The sequence below is a fragment of the Ceratotherium simum genome, chromosome 16 (genome assembly GCF_057802395.1).
Source record: "Ceratotherium simum simum isolate JZ-2026a chromosome 16, ASM5780239v1, whole genome shotgun sequence".
Lineage (NCBI taxonomy): Eukaryota > Metazoa > Chordata > Mammalia > Perissodactyla > Rhinocerotidae > Ceratotherium > Ceratotherium simum.
Genome location: NC_141915.1, coordinates 60,410,616 through 60,430,780, shown reverse-complemented (window position 1 = coordinate 60,430,780; position 20,165 = coordinate 60,410,616). Strand labels below are relative to the sequence as shown.

Genomic DNA, 20,165 nt, shown 5'->3' with positions numbered 1-20,165 from the left:
GCCTTTCACGAGCAATGTGATAAGAGCAGTGCAGCCTGGCTACTCTGAGGGGGCCAAAGTTCCCGCACTGTAGGACAGGGGATGAAACCTGCCACTCACAGCTCAGGAAGATGGCGGAAGGGGTGTCATCTACCCCTTGCTTTCACCCACAGTCTTTTTTTTTTTTTTTTTTGTGAGGAGATCAGCCCTGTGCTAACATCCGCCAATCCTCCTCTTTTTTTTTTTTTTTTTTGCTGAGGAAGATGGCTCTGGGCTAACATCCGTGCCCATCTTCCTCCACTTTATAGGGGACGCCGCCACAGCATGGCTTGCCAAGCAGTGCTTCGGTGCGCGCCCGGGATCCGAACCAGCGAACCCCGGGCCGCCGCAGCGGAGCGCGCACTTAACCACTTGCGCCACCGGGCCGGCCCCTCACCCACAGTCTTTTGATTAAGGAACTGCAAGAGGCCAGCAACGTCGACCTTGGAGAGGGCAGAGCTGAGGCTCTGTCTGCAAGGTTGCTTGTTGTTAGCTCTTTGGAATACTTACACCATTTTATTTTCTAAGAAAATCACTGATTCTCAAAGGAAGATTCTAACTAAATTGAGAAATCTTGTAATTGTTCAAACTAGAAGGCTGATATTCTTGAGGTCTTTCCTCAAAGAACTACAAGAACTCATATCCTCACAGGGAAAAATAAATCACACACCCATACCTCATGACTTTCCAGACAGTCATTTCATTAACATATTTTACAGCAGAAACAACTCCTTGTGCCTATTTTTCAGCTTTTACAATGAAATAGAAACGATTCCAAAACTTCCCACCAGATAACTGGCCCATTGTCCTACTCAATCTTCCTACATGTGGGATTGTGGAAACGGATTAAACATTAATGGTTCAGTTAAAGCTACGGATGAACAGGATCTGCAGCTGACCACCAAAACTTAAATTTTTTGGCAGAACGAGAAATGAATTTGGTTCCCAGGAACCTCTGATGGCATGCCCACCTTGTTGAAGACCCAGATCTCCCCATTCACTGTGGGCCTGGGCACCCCGTGGCCGTTGTAGTGGAAGAGAACCCGCTCCTCCTTGGCGTTTCGGCGTAAAGATGTGCAAAGCTTCTTCACTTCATCCACGGTGGGATCGAGGCTCTGCTTGTACCGGGCCTGTTGCAGAAGAAAGTAAGAAACTTATGATGGATTCACGGGAATGAATACCTGGAGTACATACTCCATTCCTTACTCTGAGTTTACATTTAATAGCTGCCTGACCCTGGACAAGTGACCCCAAGTTTCTTCATATACAAACTGGGATAATGACTACTTCACAGAGTGGTTGTGAAAGTTCATCCATTTAACAAATATTTATTGAGTACTGTGAAGATCACATGAGATAAGTATGTAAAGCCAGTCACTTGGGAACACTAACTAAAAGGCAGTGCCCCTGTGATATCAAAAGCATTTCTCAGAAACACTGAATCCTGTTGAAAAAACTATCTGGAACATAGAAGAGACAATTTGCTTAAATACAGGAACCTGTGATACAAGGCAGCAACAGCATTATAGCTAAAAAAAAAAACAGAGTAAGGAAACAAGCTGCCCTCTCTAGCTCCATCATATCTGCCCTACTCAAACCCCCTCCCACCTACTCCTGCCTGGTCCCTTGCGGATGGATGTAAAGAATTCACTGAATTAGCAGGACCTAAAATTAACATACAAAAATCAATAGCCTTTATATATACAAACAATAAATGCTTAGAGGACATAAACGTAAGGATTCCCACCCACAAAGCAACAAAGAAGATTAAATACATAGGAATAAACAAAACAAGGAATGTACAAAACCCATACAAGGAGAGTTTTTAAAACTCTGTTGGAGAATATGGAAGTAGACTTGAAACATAGAAACACGCTCCCTGCTGGGGTAGATGCATCAACATTCTTAAAATTTCCATTCTCCACAAGTTAACCGACAAATTCAAAGCGTGCCCAATAAATATAACAACAAGCTATTTTATGGAGTTAGACAAGTTGCTACTGAAGTTCACGTGGAAAAACCTATACACAAGAACAGCCAGGAAAACACTGAAAAAGGAAAACCCTGGGATCTGGCCCTCCCACACACCCAGGTCTCCCATAGAATCTCACTAGTCAAAGTGGTGAAGTTCGGGGCCTGGAGAGACCAGCAGGCCAGGGAGCTGGTACAAAGTCCAGAATTAGATCCAAACACGTTTCCTGGCTTTTCTGGTGAACAGTGTTTACATAGTCATAACGTTACAAATGCTGGTTTTATTTCATTAAAAACTGTGCAAACTTCAAGATCCTCTGAGCGTGGAGGGCAGACCAGTGCAGAGACAAGGCCGTGTGGCGAGGATGCTGAAGCTGGGCGATTGGTATGTGGGGCTCAACAGAGGAGTCTCTCCACTTTGTATTCATCTCTCCTTGTCTGGTTTCAAAGAACTTTTAATGGTAAACTCACAATGGAACTGAAAAAGTAAATCTATAACCATATTGCATGGCAGAGTGGAAGTGATGTGTATAAAAGCACGAAAACCACACCAGGAAGTCAATCAAAATGCCCTAAATTGATAAAAAGCAGCATAGACATTTTCTTTTAAAATATGGCTGTATCTACTAGAAAAACACAGCTAAAAGAGTTTGCCTCTAGGTGAGGATTATGTTCTGATTTTTAAAAAATAATGTATGTGTTTATTACTTTGATACACTTTTAAAACTTTATTTAAAAAGCTAAATAAAAAAGTGAGGACAATGCCGTGACATCACCTGAAGAGAAACACTGGTGAGAAGGAGGGACATGAGCAGCGCAGAGCCTGCATCAGAAGCGTCAGGGTCCCACTGTGGCCCTGCGCCTCCCACAGGGCTTGGCACACAGTCTGCGCTCAGCAAGCACCAGCTGATGTTGTTTCAGAAGACAAGCAGGGAGAAGAAAGGAGCAGAGATGAAAAGCAGACATTGAGAAGGCCTAGGACGACACACTACTTATATTTAAGAAAGGTTTCCTACCCTTTCTAAGGAAAAGGAAGTGTTACATGTCAGAACAGCAGGAAAACATAGCCCGGCTAGCACAGTATTAGTCCCGCTACATATGAGATACAACATTTGCTTTCATCTAATTAAATATATACTAATGATGCAGTTTATAACAATATAAAATCCTTGGTGATATACTGTATCCTGTACTCTGAAAGTTATCAGTGGATGCATCAATATGAAAGCTTTAGAATGTTGAAATTCAAAAACAAAGTTTTTCCAGACGGCTGACATTTTCTGCACCTGTAAGCAAACTAACCCAAGGATAGCAACCCTACCCAATTGCAGAACAATTGTAGAACCCTGTGCAGAAATAGCAGGCTAGGGTCTAACAAAGTGGCCTTCCCTCCCAGTGTTTCCTCCATACAGGCTGGAATGCTACTCGTGAAATAAATAGTGTCACAGGAGACTCAGGAAAGCTAACTAACATATAATGCGAGGTTTTCAAGTTCATTTTCACCATCGAGGCAATGTGCATTAATTGGACACTGACAGAAGGGCTGTGGAGCATCCATGCAGGGGCTCTCCCAGAGCAGAGCTGGCCCTCAGGGAGACAGGGTCCATGTGGAAGTAGGGGCTGAGGACACGGTAGCACTCAGAGAGGCACAGAGCCGATGCCCAGCCCAGGCAGCAGTCCTGTCATTGCTCCTCCAGGCTGGCATCTCGGCCTGAAGCAGCCCACCTAAAGCACGTGTTCTAGAAGCACCAGTTCAATTTCCAGCTCTTGTGCAAAAGTCCTTCCTGGACCCCTACAGGACTAATCTTCTCTTTCTCTGAACCAACTTATACTGTTCGTTGTATGTTCATGTGCAGCTGCCTCAGTTCCACTGAGACTGTAAACCCTGCGAGGACAGACACGGTGTGCACTGCCATGTGTGCCTTTCAGAACCAGGCTTGATTTTTATATCCTTTGCATGGCCTCACAACATGCTTGGCTATCAGCAATTAGTTGTTGAGTGACAATCAGAGTTTTATTGACACTGATTACAATAATGGGTAATGAGACAAATCAAAATGATGAATCCTATCTGACGAAGTGACATAAGTGAATTTCAACGTAATATTAGAAAGTGTATATGTAAAAATTGTTGCGTCTAGGTTGTAGGTACTTAAGATGTTTATCAACAACTCTTTCCTCTTTGCTATTTGGAATTCTGCATATTAAACAGTTAAGAAAACGATACAGAAAAACATTCTTGACGCATCACTGATAAACTGCTTATTTGTGCTCTGGGCAGGATAGAAAAAGGGCACTGAGTCTTAATGCTCTAAATACCTGAATGTTGGTTAAACCCACTAAACAAGACGAAGGCAGTTAATAAATGAAAATCCAGTTCTGGGAGCAAAGAAGGAAACATTTTACTGAGATGTCATGACTTTGGACACATGTCCTCCAAAACCACACCTGCACCAGCATATTGTGAAGTTAGAAAATAAGTGTGAAGTAGAGTTATCTAGACATTCCATCTTCAAATGGGTAGGATACACAGAATTACAGACGAGTGGGATGGGGTCAGTCTGTGGAGACCGCTTTCAAACCAGCACAGCAGCAGCCGCCTCTTTGCCTCCTCAGTCCCCACTCCCAACAAAAACACCTGATGGAGTAGAGGACCCAGGCAAACCACAGTTTCAGCTACAACACCTCAGCCACTGTGACATGACCTGTATAAACTCAGAATTTAGATTTTTCTCTGAATCACAGCTGCTGTAATGACCAAACTTGGCAGCAAACCACAGGCCATCTTGGTAGACATTTTGATCTGGGCCTTTATGTAAATTAAAATAAATACCTATGCATTTTTGATATAAGCACTTTTTAAAATGCATCCTGGCGGGGTGGGTAGAAACAGCCAGAGGTATTCAGAAGAACATTTTAGCACCACGAGCTACAACTACAGGGCCCGCGGGCTGAAGGGAGGGAGCAGCCTCTCACAAGTGTTATTACAAGCGCAACACTGAGTCTCGCTCTGGGCTGTGCTGGAGCAGAGTGGGAGGGGTGCTAGAAAACACTGGGTGTGTATTTTTCCTGCTTCCAGGAAGGCTTGCAGGTGGCTCATGCAGAGAAGAGCAAAGATGGAGAGGCTGAATCACAAAGTAATTTTAATGGGCGCTAAAAGGAGTTCTGAATTCACTATTTATTTTCCCTATGAGCACAACAGAACTGAGAGCATTTTCATTTACAGCCAAGAGCAGTAACAGGGAATTATACTGGAGAGAACCTCATTCAAATGGGGCTACTCTCCAAGGAGCCGCCCCTTCGAGGCGGCCCCAGGGTGGCCAGCTCTCAGCAGGCAGGGCTGGCCCTAGTTGTTTTGTGTAACGTGTGTTATGAAGACGGTGTGTGCCGACAGACACACTGCTAAAGATGCCTCGGACCCTCTCCCAAACCAAAGCATTTCCACAATGAGTGTGAGAAAACCGCCCAGAAGGACACCTCTCCACTCAAATCAAATCAACGCATTAGGAGGAAATGAGGGAAAGGGCCTCCTTCCTGCGCACTCAGAGGGTACTGGGGCCTAGGATAGCCAGGCTGAGAATGCGCCCTTCCTTTTCCACCACAGTGATGACCAGGAGCAGTGCGAGTAGAGGGGAAGTGTTTAGAGAAGGCATGGTCTGTGCCAGGCGAGGTAGGGCAGGAGGGAACAGTGACGGAACTGTGCCCCTCTCACACCTGCTGCTCCTGCCACGTGGTGACAAAGACACTGATGGATCTTTGATAACTTTCAATTCACTGATGGTTTTATCAGACAATATGAAGAAAAGGGCAAATAAATCTTTAGTGCGCAGTGTTTACTCACCCACCCAAAGGCCTTATTTCCTGAAACTTCCTGCTACCAGTAAGCATGACAGAAATCACCGTTGTCAACTATCATGGCCCACCCTGAGTACCACCTTCCTTACTACTCATAACTATTACCGGGGTAGTAACAGCTGACACGGGCAGAGCCTTGACAACTCTTCAGCAAGCAATCATAAGCACCATCTCTCCTGAGCCTCCCAAAGCTTCACGCAGAAGGTGGAAAGGGTGTGACTGCCTCGTGTTCACAGCCCGGCCAGGAGAAGCAAGCCACCCCAGGTCACACTCATGACCATCTTCCGCCCCCTCGCCCAGGAGTCGTGCGCTCACCACGTTGCCTTGATCTGGTGGAGACTTTCCTCTTTTCATACACATTAAAGCCACTTAACCTTAAGGAGCATTGGGTACACATTTCAGAGTCAGAAACACTTCTGAAGTCATGAGCTGCAGGGACAGATGAGAAAAGAGTAAGTACAGAACTCGCCAGACAGCAAGGCAGTGGGAAGGGAGACATACCCAGAGGGAAAGGGCCCTAAACTAAACCCAGGTATCGGGGAATCACCTGATTTCACGCATCCCTCTGTAGTGGCTTTCTTGCTCCTCAGGCTACAGAAACCCCGACGTTCAGTAGTGAAGAAGTTGCTCAAAGACAAAGTACCCCAAAATAAGAACAAGCCGCACTATGCACCCACACACTGTCTCCCAGGAGTGGCAGGCTGTCTGCGCTGTGGTGTCTGGATTCACTTCCCAGTCCACAAACCTCCAGGCGCTTTTCAAGTGGAAATGACAAGTGCCTCCTGCTCCTGCCTAGTCTGCATCCCACTTTTACTGCTACCACCCAGTTTTTCTCAGCTCTGCCCTCCCCACACAGCTATTGAGCTAGGATTTGTGAAGCCCCAGCTCCACTGAAGGACCATTCGCTGTCCCCAGAGATTAGTCCCAAATAGGAGTGTTGTTCTTCCAAACCACACACAAGGCCAGAGGGTTGACATTACTCAGAGACATCAATAAAATTAGGGATTTGTTATTTCTGACCTTGGCTCCATCAAGGTCTTCTCCTGCGGGGTTGCGAAAAAATGACTTAGCCTCATTTTCTTCCCTATCGCACAGAAACAACACATTAATGGACTAGCATGAAAGGCACTACAGATATTAATAATATGCCTCCTGGGGCTTTATAGGAATTAATACTTTTAAGGGCTTTGAAATGAGAAGCACTAAATTAAATGTCACCACACCATGTTAAGGTTTTGTTTCAAAACTAGAAAGCCTGCTAAATTAAATGTCACCACACCATGTTAAGGTTTTGTTTCAAAACTAGAAAGCCTGGGATAACAGTTTGAGGGACAGGAGTGGCAGAGGAAGCATCTAATCATTTGGGAGATTTATGACAACTTTAGCCAGGGGTGTGAAATGACAAAGCAAGTCTCTAAAATACTGCCTCTTGTGCTAGGCATTACTACGTAATCTCAAGATGTGATAAAATATAAGCATGGAAATTCCAGAGGATGCAATAGAAGAAGAGAATAAAAGAATGAACAATGGAAGAAAGGCTGCCCCTTGGCTTAATGACAGAAAATGCGGCTCCAAGTTTCATTTCCTTCTCAGTGATGGTCTCTTGCCCCAAAATGACACCTGGTGACTCTATATGCTAATAAGGTCTATGCAGTCTCCCTGCAATCAGATTCTGCATTCCCTGTGGATAGCTTTATTTCCCCTCAGCCTCCTCCTAACGCAAGGACAGATTTCAGAGGCTAGAGAGCATGGGTGCAGGAGGGGCTATGCTCCCTGCAGCCAAGGTTGGCAGCTGTGCCCTTTCCTAGTCTGCTGAAGCCACACAGAGAGCTACTAATGTGACTGGAGGAGAGGAAGGCAGCGCAGGGAGGAGGAGCTGGGGCCTCTGCTTGGTGGGTCTTCTCTCTTGACAGAATCCCATAACGAGGAAACCCTGTGCAGCAGCAACAGCACTGCCTGTGCTTCTTCGAGGTTTCTAGTAAAGACTACTGCTGTCTGACTCGACTAGGAATGTGAGTATGAATAATGTTACTTCTGTCCTGCCATCCTTCTACGGCAATGGATAACATCTCAAGTTCAGATCCAAAAAGCTGAAAAGTATGAGAGATTTTCTCAGAACTCTCCAGGAAGAACAAATATAACGTTAGAATTTGGGCCAGTTCTGCCCCGGGTCTGGGGTCTGGCAGAATTTTTACCCCTGCCCCTCTCCTTCCCAAGTAGGAAGCAAGGTTTTCCAGGGAAATGCTGGGCATGGAGAAAGGTCAGGTCTGCTCAAATGACACCTGTCCTAGGTGGTAGCCCCATAAGAGAAAGCTCCAGGTCCCTGGCAATTCAGGGGCTTTATGTCACCACCCCTCAAAACACACTTTCTCTTGCTAAAGATCTTTCCATCCCCACTATCACTACCTAGGCCAAGCCACTGCCATCACTGTCACCATCACCATCATCATCACCACCACTATCATCATTGTCATTGTCATTACCACCACCATCACCACTACAATCACCATCATCTTCATCACCATCATTATCACCATCACTACCGCCATCACCATCATCATCACCACCACTACCTCATCGTCACTGTCATCATCCCAATCATCTTCATCACCATCCTCACCACCACCGTCATCATCATCACCTCCACCACTATCTATTTCTTAGATTACTACAACAACTTCCCAACTAATCTGCTAGCCTCCTTTGCTCTATCCAAATCCATTCTCCAAAACTCACCATGTCTCACTTGCTAGAAACCCTTGGACAGCTTCCCAGTGACTTAGCAAACTCTTTAGAATGGCCCATAAATCCCTGCAAGACCTCTAGCCTTGTCTCTAAATAAAACCTCAGAGTCTACGCTCCAGCCACAAGAAAGTATCTTCCAAGTCTTCCGCCTCATTATATTCTCATCTACCTTCCAGCCCTCTGCCAGAACCTCTTCCTACTTTTCCCCATCCCCAACTCCAAGTCTTACCTGGACATTTCCTGTTCCTTCTTCAAATATCATGTTAAATGTTACCTCTCTGGAACTCTCTCTCGGGTGCCCACCCAGAAACTGGGTAGGTCCCCTGTGCCAAATGCTCCCATAGCACTTCTAGGTCCCCTATCATAACATTTATGACCCTTGACTCTATCTGCTTGTTACTCATCTATCTTCCTCCCTCCATCTTCCTCGTGCCCTGATTAAAGCCCTGTAAAGGCAGAGATGATGATGTCCCTGCTCACCATGGCATCCTTAGGTAAGCATACAGCCTAGCACATAAGTTGGTGCTTGCTAAATATTTGTGCATGAACAAATGATGAATAAATACTTCCTAGTAGAGTTTGCAAAGCCCAATGAGTTTTTCCAAAAAGGGCTGTTATATCAGAGGCTTGGTGTTTCTATTTTCATTTTTTTGAGATTTTTAAAGATTCAGTTCTGCTGAGATGGAGTGCAGCGGTGAAGCAAGCCTTTTGCTACAGCACCCAGGACCCTCAGGAGATGATTTCCTGCCCTGACAAACTGATCTACTGTTCTAAACAAGCTCGGGGAGGATGCTGGAAGAAATTCAAACTCCCACTGAAGCATCAGCTAATGCAGTGGAGTGAGCCTGGCTGACAGTTTCCGTAAGCAGGGAAAGTGCGTCAACTGGGTGTCAGCTCAAGCTGGACCAGTGACCATCCCAAGAGCCGTGCTGTTCGTCTGATATGAGGAACCAGGAGCGCCATCTTCAAGCAGAGGCAAAGGAAAGATTTACTTTTTCACTGGCAAATATATGTGTCTTTCAAGGTTTACAACACATGAAAGGTAAGGAAAAGACATTTCCTTTCTTCAGGACAGCTACTTGGAGAAGAATGGATGGAGAAGCAGCAGCCTCCTCTGCCAGACGCCTGGTCTCGGGCTACAAGGGATCTTTGCAAACTTAAAGATTCAGGAGAAAAGAAGAAAAGGTGAAAATTGAATGGTGACATGGCAGAAGAAAGAATGACCAATTTGGTGTGTAACATGTTTTCTCCTTCCTACTCCTGAGGACCAGTATGTGGAACAGTGGCTGCACAGCGTCCCACACGCGCATGTTGACAATCCCCTGGGAGAAGAATGTTATGAACTTCTTTGCTCTCACCTCGTCCATTTTCAAGCTGTTCCAACACGTCATTACTGTAGACTGCTCCTGCTGCAGTCATGAGGTCTTCATGGCCAAACCCATGGGGGAGTTTGAGGTTCCTGCTACCAGCCAGGTCTCCAGCATCAAATGCAGCTCCTCACTCTCCTGAAAGCCAATCCCCACCTTGCCTTCACTTGGTTCTCCACCCCCTCTCCTCTTTTCTCTTTTCCTCTCTCCTCCTCTCTTTCTTCCTCTCTCTCCTCCCCTCTCTCTTCTCCTCTCTCCTCTCCACTCTACAGCTCTGTCTCCTGTTCTCTCCTCCTCCCTCAGACTGCTCTAACTGCTGTTTCTCACCTCTTTCTCTGGTCCATCCTCCTCCATCAATCCTCAAATGTGGCTGTGACTCAGCCTCCCTTCTCTTTTCACACTACATGCTCCTCCTGGGTGGCAGCTTCAAGAACAAATCACAATGGAATTCTTTGCCTTGCTCCATGCATGCCCACTCCTCTGGACTCCCTACCTTAATCACTAGTATGAGCCCAACTGAGTCACCCAAACCACACACCTTGGGCCCATCCTTCGCTCTGCTCTCCTTCTTACCTCCCTTTCGTCCAGTGGGTCATGAAGCCTCATTCAGTGGACCTGTGACACATTCCTCACACATGGCTATACAGCCTCTGCCTCATCAGGGGTCAAACGCCCCCCAACTAGCCTCAGGCCTCCAGACCATCCTCTCTCCAAATCTTTCCACTCTGTCAGAGCTTTCCTTCTCAAACACACAGTGATCAGGCCGCTTGCCTCCTAAAAACAAATCATCAGTGGGAGCGTCGACTGCCCCTAAGACAGCACCACCATGCCTGAGCATGGTCACAGCCTCCTCGGCCATGCGACCACCACTGCCCTCCACTCAGCCACCGTGTCCTTTCCAAGGGTCCCAATTAAGCGTGCCCTTTCACAATTCGGGGACTTTGCACACACAGTTCCTCTGTCTGGACTTCTCCTCATCTCCCTAACCGTGTGTGAGCAAGCTCCCATTCTCATCTTCTCCCCATGGCCCTCCCTGCTTCTCGCACACAGAGAAGGGCTTTTTGCAGCTCTTTGCGGCTCACAAGGTGCCGCTCTACTCTCCTCTGCACGTATCACACGGGATAGCGATCCTTCCAGACAACAGGCTGCTGAGGACAGAACCCCTCTGAAGTTCCCCTGAATCCCGACCTCTGGATGCATAGAAGTCACACAAGAGTAGTGTAGGGAAGGACTCATGGGTGTTTCTCTGAACTATACTGACTTTATTAATATATCATTTACCATCAATTAACAGAAGTAGATCTCCACTATCCCAATGTAATTCTGCTCATCCCAACATGGGCTTCAGAGCTCATCTGTTATCAGGAAGGATGCAGACAAGCTGCTGTGTGGTACAAATTCACTGGCCCACTCCATTTGCATATTTTATTTTCTCTTTAAATGTTTTTATTATTTCATAGTAAGGTGCTATCCTGGGTAATTTTTCCTGATGTCCTGATGTTATAAGATTGGTTTTTCCCCCAAAATCCCCTAATTAAAAAATAAAACAAAAACAAACTACTACTTATCTTTTAAGTTTAAATGGAACACTTGTGTCTTTGAAGTGTAAACAGGAAAAAAGAAGCCAGTGTTCCAGTCTGTAAAGCTCCCTGAGCTTCTACGCTGCCCTGAGAGAATTCACAGTCGCAATGCCAATCGCAGACACCACGCTGGCTCTGAGTGTCACACATATGGAAACAGCTGCCATTTTCATCTAAAATGTGATCAATATCCTTTACGAACGCATCACTGAAAGACGGATCTCAGACAAACCAAAACCACCTCACCAAAAAAAAAAAAGCCAAAGCCACCTGGAAGGGTGAAAGCAGAGCCCCCCACATCCCACCCCACCCCAGCCCGCTCAGGGTGCAGGCCTCACCTTCTCTTCTACGGCCTCGCTTTTCATCTGTGTAACCTGAGTTCTGGTCACTCTGCAAGGGTAGACTTGAGTTCACTTGTTTTTTGGAAATAAAAGGGGTAACCTTTAGAAGAAGTCTGGAAAGACAGAAGCCACGGATCACTGTCCAACTATGTTCCAGTATCTGTTCATATTATTCTGGAATTTTAGGTGACATACAGAGACAGAACTACGTTTCATTGACAATGACTCTTAGGAGGACCCTGGCTCTGAGAGTGGCTGACAGCTAAAGGGCGTCTCCCCCACGTGGGCCGTCGCTACAGTAAAACGCCGTACGTCTTGAGGCCTCACCACGTTCGGGCTGCAGAGAGATCTGCTTTGACTCAGATCTATGTCTGCTTCAACAATCCAGGGCTCCCCTTCTACTATTAAGTAGTAAATTAGTTTTAAAACACATTTTCTGTCTTCTGAAGAATCCCTCTTCCTGAAGCACAATTGCCAAGGCTCCAGCACGTCCTGTTCTAGCAACTGGCTTGGCCTGCTTCACAGTGTTAGCTTAGTAGCCGACACAAACATTTTCAGGTATCTGCCAAGATTTGCCAAGGGCAGTGGTGTCTCAAAGGAAACTTCAAGTGGGCTGAGACAGGTGACTGGCTGCCTGGCTGTGGCCCACCCTGAAAGAGAGTTCCAGTCCCTTTCTGAGGGCTGACAGTAATGCTGCCAGCCACCAACACTCCGTCACACCTCCAGAGAAAGACATGCTGTGAGCAAACCTAGTCTCAGCAAGCCCCTCCAAGGAGTTCTGGAGTCCTCCTGGGCCATCTCCCGTCTCCCAGCCCTCCACGTCCAGGCGACAGCTCTGTGACAGGTCCCACCCCCTTGGGTGGCACCACCCCTTCCCTCTTGATGCTGGAGGTGAGCTGCACAGGAGTGAGTCAGGTGTGCCCCTGGTGAGTCTCTCACCTCTACAAGAGTTATGGTCTCCGAGATGGAAGGCTTGCGGTTCAGCCACAGACCAACGCTTTACCAGCCATTCGCCCTGGGAAATTTCATGAACCAAACCCAACTCAATTTCCTCCTCCTTTAGTAAAACAACTAAAATAACACTGACCCTGCCTACCTCACCCAGCTGTGAGGACTACATGAGGAAATGCATGTCACAGTACTTGGAAAACATTCAACATCTGAAGACTGATGAGAATGAAGACCAGCACTCACAGAGCACTTCAGACGTGCCAGCTACAGTTCTAGGCCCTTCCTTTACATTAACTCATCTTACCTTCACAACCACCAAGCAAAGTAGGTATTATCATCATCCCTGTTTTACAGATGGAAGCTGAGGCACAGAGAGATTCGGTAACTACCACAAGGTCACACAGCTGTGTGTGGTAGGGCCCAGTTTGAAGCCAGGCAGCCCGGCTCCAGACTCCACGGTTTACTACTCACCACCCTGAGGACATCAACGGAGACCCGGGAGACTAATGGTGAGGTTCTCGGGTTTTCACAAACTGGGGACAAGAAGGGAGCTGAAAGACAGAAGGGCCATCTCTGGCCACCCTAATGTGCTGATGATCCTGTCTTTCTTACATGCGGCCTCTGGGCTCTGGCACACCACTAACAGGTGATCCCTTCCTCTCGAGAAGGGCTGAAATCTCAACACAATCCCAAGATCTCGCTCGTCTTTACTGAGCAGTGAAGCTGAGAACCGCTTGAAGGACAGCAAGTCTCTCCCAGAGCTACAAGAAAGCAAGAGCCTAAATCACTCACTGCTACCGATTTCTGCCAATTTCCAAAGAATACTGCATTAGCACTGAAAAAACTGCTCCCTCCTTACATTAACGCTGCCTACCTCCAAGCGAGATCAATAACTGCTGGTTACCTGGAACACTCGATATTTACTAAGCTGCCTAGCGGGGAGAGAAGGAGAACACTCAGAATTTAATAAGCTGGATGGAGCAGACAGGAGGGGGTGGGGAGACTGGACCCTGTCCCCAGGACTAGAGCATCCACTGGACACAAGGACACGGGCATTCCAGATCTGCAAGCTTGCTCTGTCCACTGCCACAGCTGGCAGAGAACTTCTGAAAACAGCTCTCACTCTACTGTCTTATATGTGATCTTTACCAGTAACAAAATGAACAAGGAAATAAACAGATATGTAGCGCAAAGCCTCACACTGAGCAGGAAACAGGTATTCGTTAATGGCCGCCAAACCAAGCCAGCAAAGCAGTCTGCTAAGGCGGCGCCCCGGGCACACCATCACCTAGAACCATACTTGAATTCATTCCAAGAAACGGTCACCAAAGCAATTCATGAGAAAGTGACAGCTGCCTTCTACCTTCCATCACCCGAGTCCACTCTGAGTAAAGCCCCAACAGGGCTGCCCAGGGCCCAGAAGCAGCCAACAACAGAGCCCAACTATCAGAGTCCATCTCCATTTGGTCTGTAAACTCCAATCCTCTGCTGTCACAGCAACATTCTTGCTAATTCCATTTATTTACTTTCCAAAGAAATTTCTAATTTCTTACTAGGTTTCTTTTAATGTTGATGATGATCCTCTCTGTAGGAGCTAATCCGATCTGTGTGTGGAGCATCAGAAATCTGGGAGTGACAGTGACACGACAGGATGGGACCCGAGGACCTGCATCCTCTCAGCATGCCCCCAGCCTCCGTGCTCCATGTTTAAGGAGTCCACCTTCCAGGGCTCGTGCTCCTCTGCTCCACGGGAGGCTTTCTGGGACACTAGTTTGGATAATTTCATTGGCCCTTGGCAAAATGCCCTGGCTTCTTTCCACTGTCACCCAACAGTACAACCAGGATTCCACCCTGTGTCAGCCAGGTCATGGCTCAATGCGAGGTCTCAAAGCTGGCAAAGCCCCACTGGCATACACTCGTGGGTAAGAAATTACCAACACTAACACTGAAGGGGCCTCTGGCACGATGGATTAAACTCGTGAACCACTGTACAAGGTCAAAGTAACTCCTGGTATTTTCAACATGTAGCTTCCCAATAAGAGCAGTTTTATATGAAATTTGTAAAATCACTTCCTCTCTTTCCTTTATGTATTATTCAATAACAACTCTTCCTTCTTTCCTTAATTTGCAAAAGAGGCAAGAGAGAACTAGAAGAGCTGGTTTAGTATTTGAAGTCCAGAAATAGAAACCACAGCTTCTAGATGGGGTCTGATTCCACTTCTGAAATAAGGTGCTCATGTGGTCTCTGCAGACCTGCTTGAGAAATGCTGTTCTCAGCAGGGAGCAATTCTGCCCCCCAGGGGACACTTGGTCAGCACAATGGGGCAAGGAGAGGAGTGTTTTACTGGCATCTGATAGATAAATGCCAGGGAAGCTGCTAAACATCCTACAACTACCCTCATAGCATGTAGGGACATTATTGCCACAAAGATGAATTACCTGGCCTAAAATGTCAATAGTGCTGGGTTTGAGAAACCTTGCTTTAGAGGAAAAAATCAAGTTTTGATTCTAATGAGGACACAATGATTCTAATCCAACAAAGTGAAAAAAGGCAAGGTAGAGAAAAATGTGTATAATATGCTCCCACTTATCGAAGAAAGGGAAACAAATGTGTGTATAAATACACATATATTTATATAAAGCATATATTGTTAAAATGTTTAAATGGTTACCTACAGAAGAAAGGAGGACATAGGGTGGAGAGGACAGGAACAGAAACCAGACCTCTCTGAATATACCTTGTTTTGTGTATTTATTTTGGATGCATGAAATATTTCACATAACTATAAAGCAAAATGAAAATTTTTGAAAAAAAAGTAAAATGAAACAAATGAACTTATAACCAGAGAGGAACTCTTACATGTGACTTTAAAACAGGGTAATTTGACTCTACATCTATGACCTGATGTCAGAAAGAACTGCAAATACCTCGTGAACAGTCTTCAGTAATCATATTGATGGAAGTATTGATGTTACTTTCTGAAAGTGCTGACTGTAGTGTGGCATAAAAGAAATTGATACCGCTCAACACAAGGTTGACATGAGGGAAGCCATATTGTACAAAAGAAACCCTAATGTAACTTTGAATGACCTCTAACTAACTATCCCAGCTGGATATGCACCCTCCAGGAGATCTAACTGCTCTGTAGATTTTATGACCCCTGCTTGTGCCTGTACCTCCCAGCTGCAATAAGATCATAACTTTGTTCTTTTGAGTTCCTTAGGGATGTGATGACCCCCGAACAGTGAGTCTATGCTGATAGCCATCATCCATGAAAACCGAAAGATGTGGTATGGTGAATCCCAGTCTGTAACACCAGAGGGTCAACATTCCTAACCCTCTCCCCTGTAACTCACGGGCCTATATAACTGCTATAAGATTTAGTGTCCCCTTAAGATGGTTCTTTTGGACATTAGTCAGCCATCTTCCCCCTTGCTAGCAAGCAGTAATAAAAAAGTCCTTTCTCTCCTACCTCTTTGCCTCTTGACTACTGGCATGTCTTGCAGTGAGCAGACAACCCCCCTTGGGTGGTAACAAAATGAGTAATTATGTTGGTGTTCACGAAAAATCCGAATGCTTAGTGTGGGAGAAAGCAGATACAGGTGTAAGACCCATAGGATTAAGTTAAAACCTTGCAGTCCTGAAACTGAATCAGTAAGAGCTCATAATGCATTTTATCTTTAAAACACAGAGAGAAACAGCACGAGACAGACTGAGCGTGAGCAATCAGCACCACTGGGGCCCAGATTAAGCTCTCTAAATACCATTTCCCACTAAAAGAAAGGAGGACTCCTTGGAGACTTGGCTGATTTCAGGCCTGGGGCAGAAAATGTTCAAAATGAGTATGGAACATCCTGACTTGTCATACCAGATAGGAAAGAGGCAATCAGACTACTAGACCTGTATCAAAAAGACTCAGGAGCCAACTTAAAGAGACTCCCACTGGCCAAAGATGAAACAACGTGAGCATCAATGATTAACAAACGCAACAGTTAAACTTTTACTGCACATTAACTAGAACAGTCACACACACACCTCCTACTGGATACCTTTGGGAGAAGTCCACTCATTATTTTGAAAAGTGGTAAATAAAATAAAGTGTTGATACTGGTTTTCCTATATGAACTGTACCTCAAACTAACCAAATAACTGATGAGAGGAAGTTTCTCTTTATAGAGATATCCCAGTTAACAGACAACGAGGAATGAAAGAATTACTACACCATCTTTTCGCAATCTCTAATGGATGGATCCAGGCAATGATCATTAATGGCTGTTGACTTCACAGAGAGAAGACAACCAGTCCTTACATACATCCTATAGGAGGTACATACCACCGCCCATGGAACACTGCGTGCACCCTGAACACCCCCTCCAGTCGCACCAGAATCTGGTCAAGACTCTAGATTTATCTACCATGTAGAGGAAAGTCAAAGACAGAGGCGAGTGTGGCTTACTCAGAGCAAGAGGGGAGAGCAATCAGCAAAATCTAGACCATAAGGAATTCTATAGGTCACACGATCTGGTTTCTTCAAGCAATAAATGGTAAGAAGAGACAGACAGACAGATGAATGGAGCAGGCTAGGGGTGGGGGACCAACTTTTTGATTAATTCTGTGGATTAATAGGGTAGATCAACCAATCACAATGTCTTCACCTTACTTCTGTCCTGACTCAAATAAACTCGGTGTATTTTTTTAAAGTCATAACTATCTTTAGAGATACACTGAAATATTTACAGATGAAATTATGTGATGTCTGGAATTTGCTTCAAAATAAGCCAGGAGAGTGGGTGGGAGAGGGGAGGGGAGGGGAGGTGGTGGCATGGATGGAAGGAGACTGGGAACAAGTTGGTAACTACAGAATACAGATGATAGGTAGATGTGGAAATTTTCCATAATAAAGAGTTTAAAAATTAACAAATGAATAAGCCATAAGAAACAAATAAAGATGGGCCAGCCTGGTGGCGCAGCGGTTAACTGCACGTGCTCCGCTTTGGCGGGCCGGGGTTCACAGGTACAGATCCCGGGCGTGCACCGACATGCCGCTTGTCGAGCCACGCTGTGGCGGCGTCCCATATAAAGTAGAGGAAGATGGGCACAGATGTTAGCCCAGGGCCAATCTTCCTCAGCAAAAAAGAGGAGGATTGGCATTAGATGTTAGCTCAGGGCTGATCTTCCTTGCAAAAAAAAAAAACAAATAAAGAGACAAACAAGTAAACAGCATTTCAAATGTTTCCATCATTGAAAGGAACAACTTAATGGTAAAGTCAAAATGGGCTAATTTTTATTAAAATTTGCTTACATGAAGCATTTTTCCAAGGCTTGGCCAGACATTTTAAGAAGGTGTCCTGATAGGTAAAAATCTTAAATGTGTGTTTGGCACAGGTAAGATATACATACCAATAATCTGAAAGTAACACACCTAGAAAAAATACATTTCATAAATATTGATATGTCTCAGAAATCCTCTCAAGTTTTATACACACAAAAAAAGTATAATAATGGTGTAAGATACATTCCACTTACTCTGAGCTAGGAGATTTGTCTCCAGTTAAGTGTTTGATTTTTCACCGCGGGTCACTGATGAAAGCTGTAATGTGCAGCCAGTTCTCACACCCGGGTATCTGGGGCTGACAACGCGTTCTGGCTGCATTAGCTCCTGACTGTGTTAGAGAGCACGAACAGTCCTGTGCCAGAGGCAAACTCAGGCCAAGAGGCCTGCACTGCACCCTGCTTAGGCAGAGGCCCAGCACCACCTTGGGGAGACAAGACTATGAGGGCACAGTGGCCCTGCTCCGCTCCAGGCCGCTCTTCCTGCCCAGCAGTCCATGGTTTCTGTGAGTAAATGAAGGACTTACGGTGCAGACTGAGGGATATGCTGCGACCTCTCTAAGAATAATGCTGCCATGGAGAACACAGAAGCAACGTGTTCACCTGCTCACCAGCCTCCGCTGCTCCAGAGTCATGAGAGTATCGACTGGCCTCGTAAGGTAATCCTACTCGCTTTAAAAAGGCCGCACGTAAATAGACTCCAAAACGTGAAATCATCTGATAAATGTTTAGAAATGCTTGAAGTAACATTTGCATGCAAAGTCATATCCAAAATCGGAAATGTCACTTTCTTAATAATCTTGCAGGGCCGGCCCCGTGGCTTGGTGGTTAAGTGAGCGCGCTCCACTGCTGGCGACCCGGGTTCGGATCCCGGGCTCGCACCGACGCGCTGCTTCTCTGGCCATGCTGAGGCCGCGTCCCACATACAGCAACTAGAAGGATGTGCAGCTATCACACACAACTATCTACCGGGGTTTTGGGGAAAAATAAATAAATTAAAAAAAAAAAAAAAATCTTTAAATAATCTTGCAATCCCCCAGAACTGCAACAGACCAGCTGCTGTTTTGCGTAAGAGGCCACCACAGGGCTGGCTCGTCCCTCAAGGTGCCTTTGTGTGAATTAGGCAGCCCACACAGCCACAGGGCTCGGGCCGGGGGAGTAGAAGCTGGGATTCAGCACTCACTTGCCCCAGTCAGGCTGCAGCACTGAGCTGGCCAAAGACCACACTCTGTTCTTCCACTGCCCTAGAGATACAATTTCAGTAATGGTACCAGCAAAACTAACAGAAAAGGGACAGGGTAAGGAGTGACACTGGCTGCCTTTCCACGTCCCTTCATCCCTCTAGCAGAGCATGCCTTGTCCCACTGGAGAGGCTGAAAGTATCCCGGGCATCAAGCCTGACCAGGGAGACGGGAGGGAAGCCAGCTGGAAGGCTTCTGGAACAGTGTTCTCCTTGATAAATAGAGAACGGCTGTTCCTCCTTCTTTCTCCCTTTGAATACAATTATAAGGATGTGATGTCTGGAGCTGCAGCAGTTATCTTCCCATCATGAGAGTGAAGTCAAACAAACAGAATTGCCTAGAATCCTGACAATACTAAACCACTTACATAACCAGTCCTGGAACCATTTACCTTCAGACTTCATGATAAACTGTTACTTCTTGAGCCAAAGAAAAAGTAAGTACGGTATAATGGCTAAGAGCATGAACTCTGGGGAAAGACAGAACTCCCGCTTATACTAGCTTTGTGATCTTGGAATTAAACTTCTCCATGCCTCCATTTCTTCATCTGTAAAATTGAGGGGCAGGGGAGAAGGCTGAGCTCACAGTTTTTGTGAAGAGTAAATGAGTTAATACATAAAAGTACTTAGGACAGAGCCTGGCACACAGTACCCATGATGTGAATGGTTACTAATATTATCTAGCAGGTACCTTATTACTTGTAAACAGAAGAATCCCAACTAATCCATTTCCTCCTCCCAGCCCGACACAGGGTTCTCCGCCCT

General features: G+C 45.9%; 1 protein-coding gene across 6 annotated transcripts in view; it reads right to left on the bottom strand.

Moving 5' to 3' along the window:
• Positions 1-20,165, bottom strand: part of RPTOR (regulatory associated protein of MTOR complex 1) — a 414,631-nt gene that overhangs the window by 248,420 nt on the left and 146,046 nt on the right. For all 6 annotated transcript variants that reach the window (XM_004432844.2, XM_087441745.1, XM_087441746.1 and 3 more), the window contains exon 4: positions 990-1,148. In XM_004432844.2, coding sequence (XP_004432901.1) covers positions 990-1,148 — 159 coding nt within the window. The remainder of the gene's footprint in view (positions 1-989; positions 1,149-20,165) is intronic.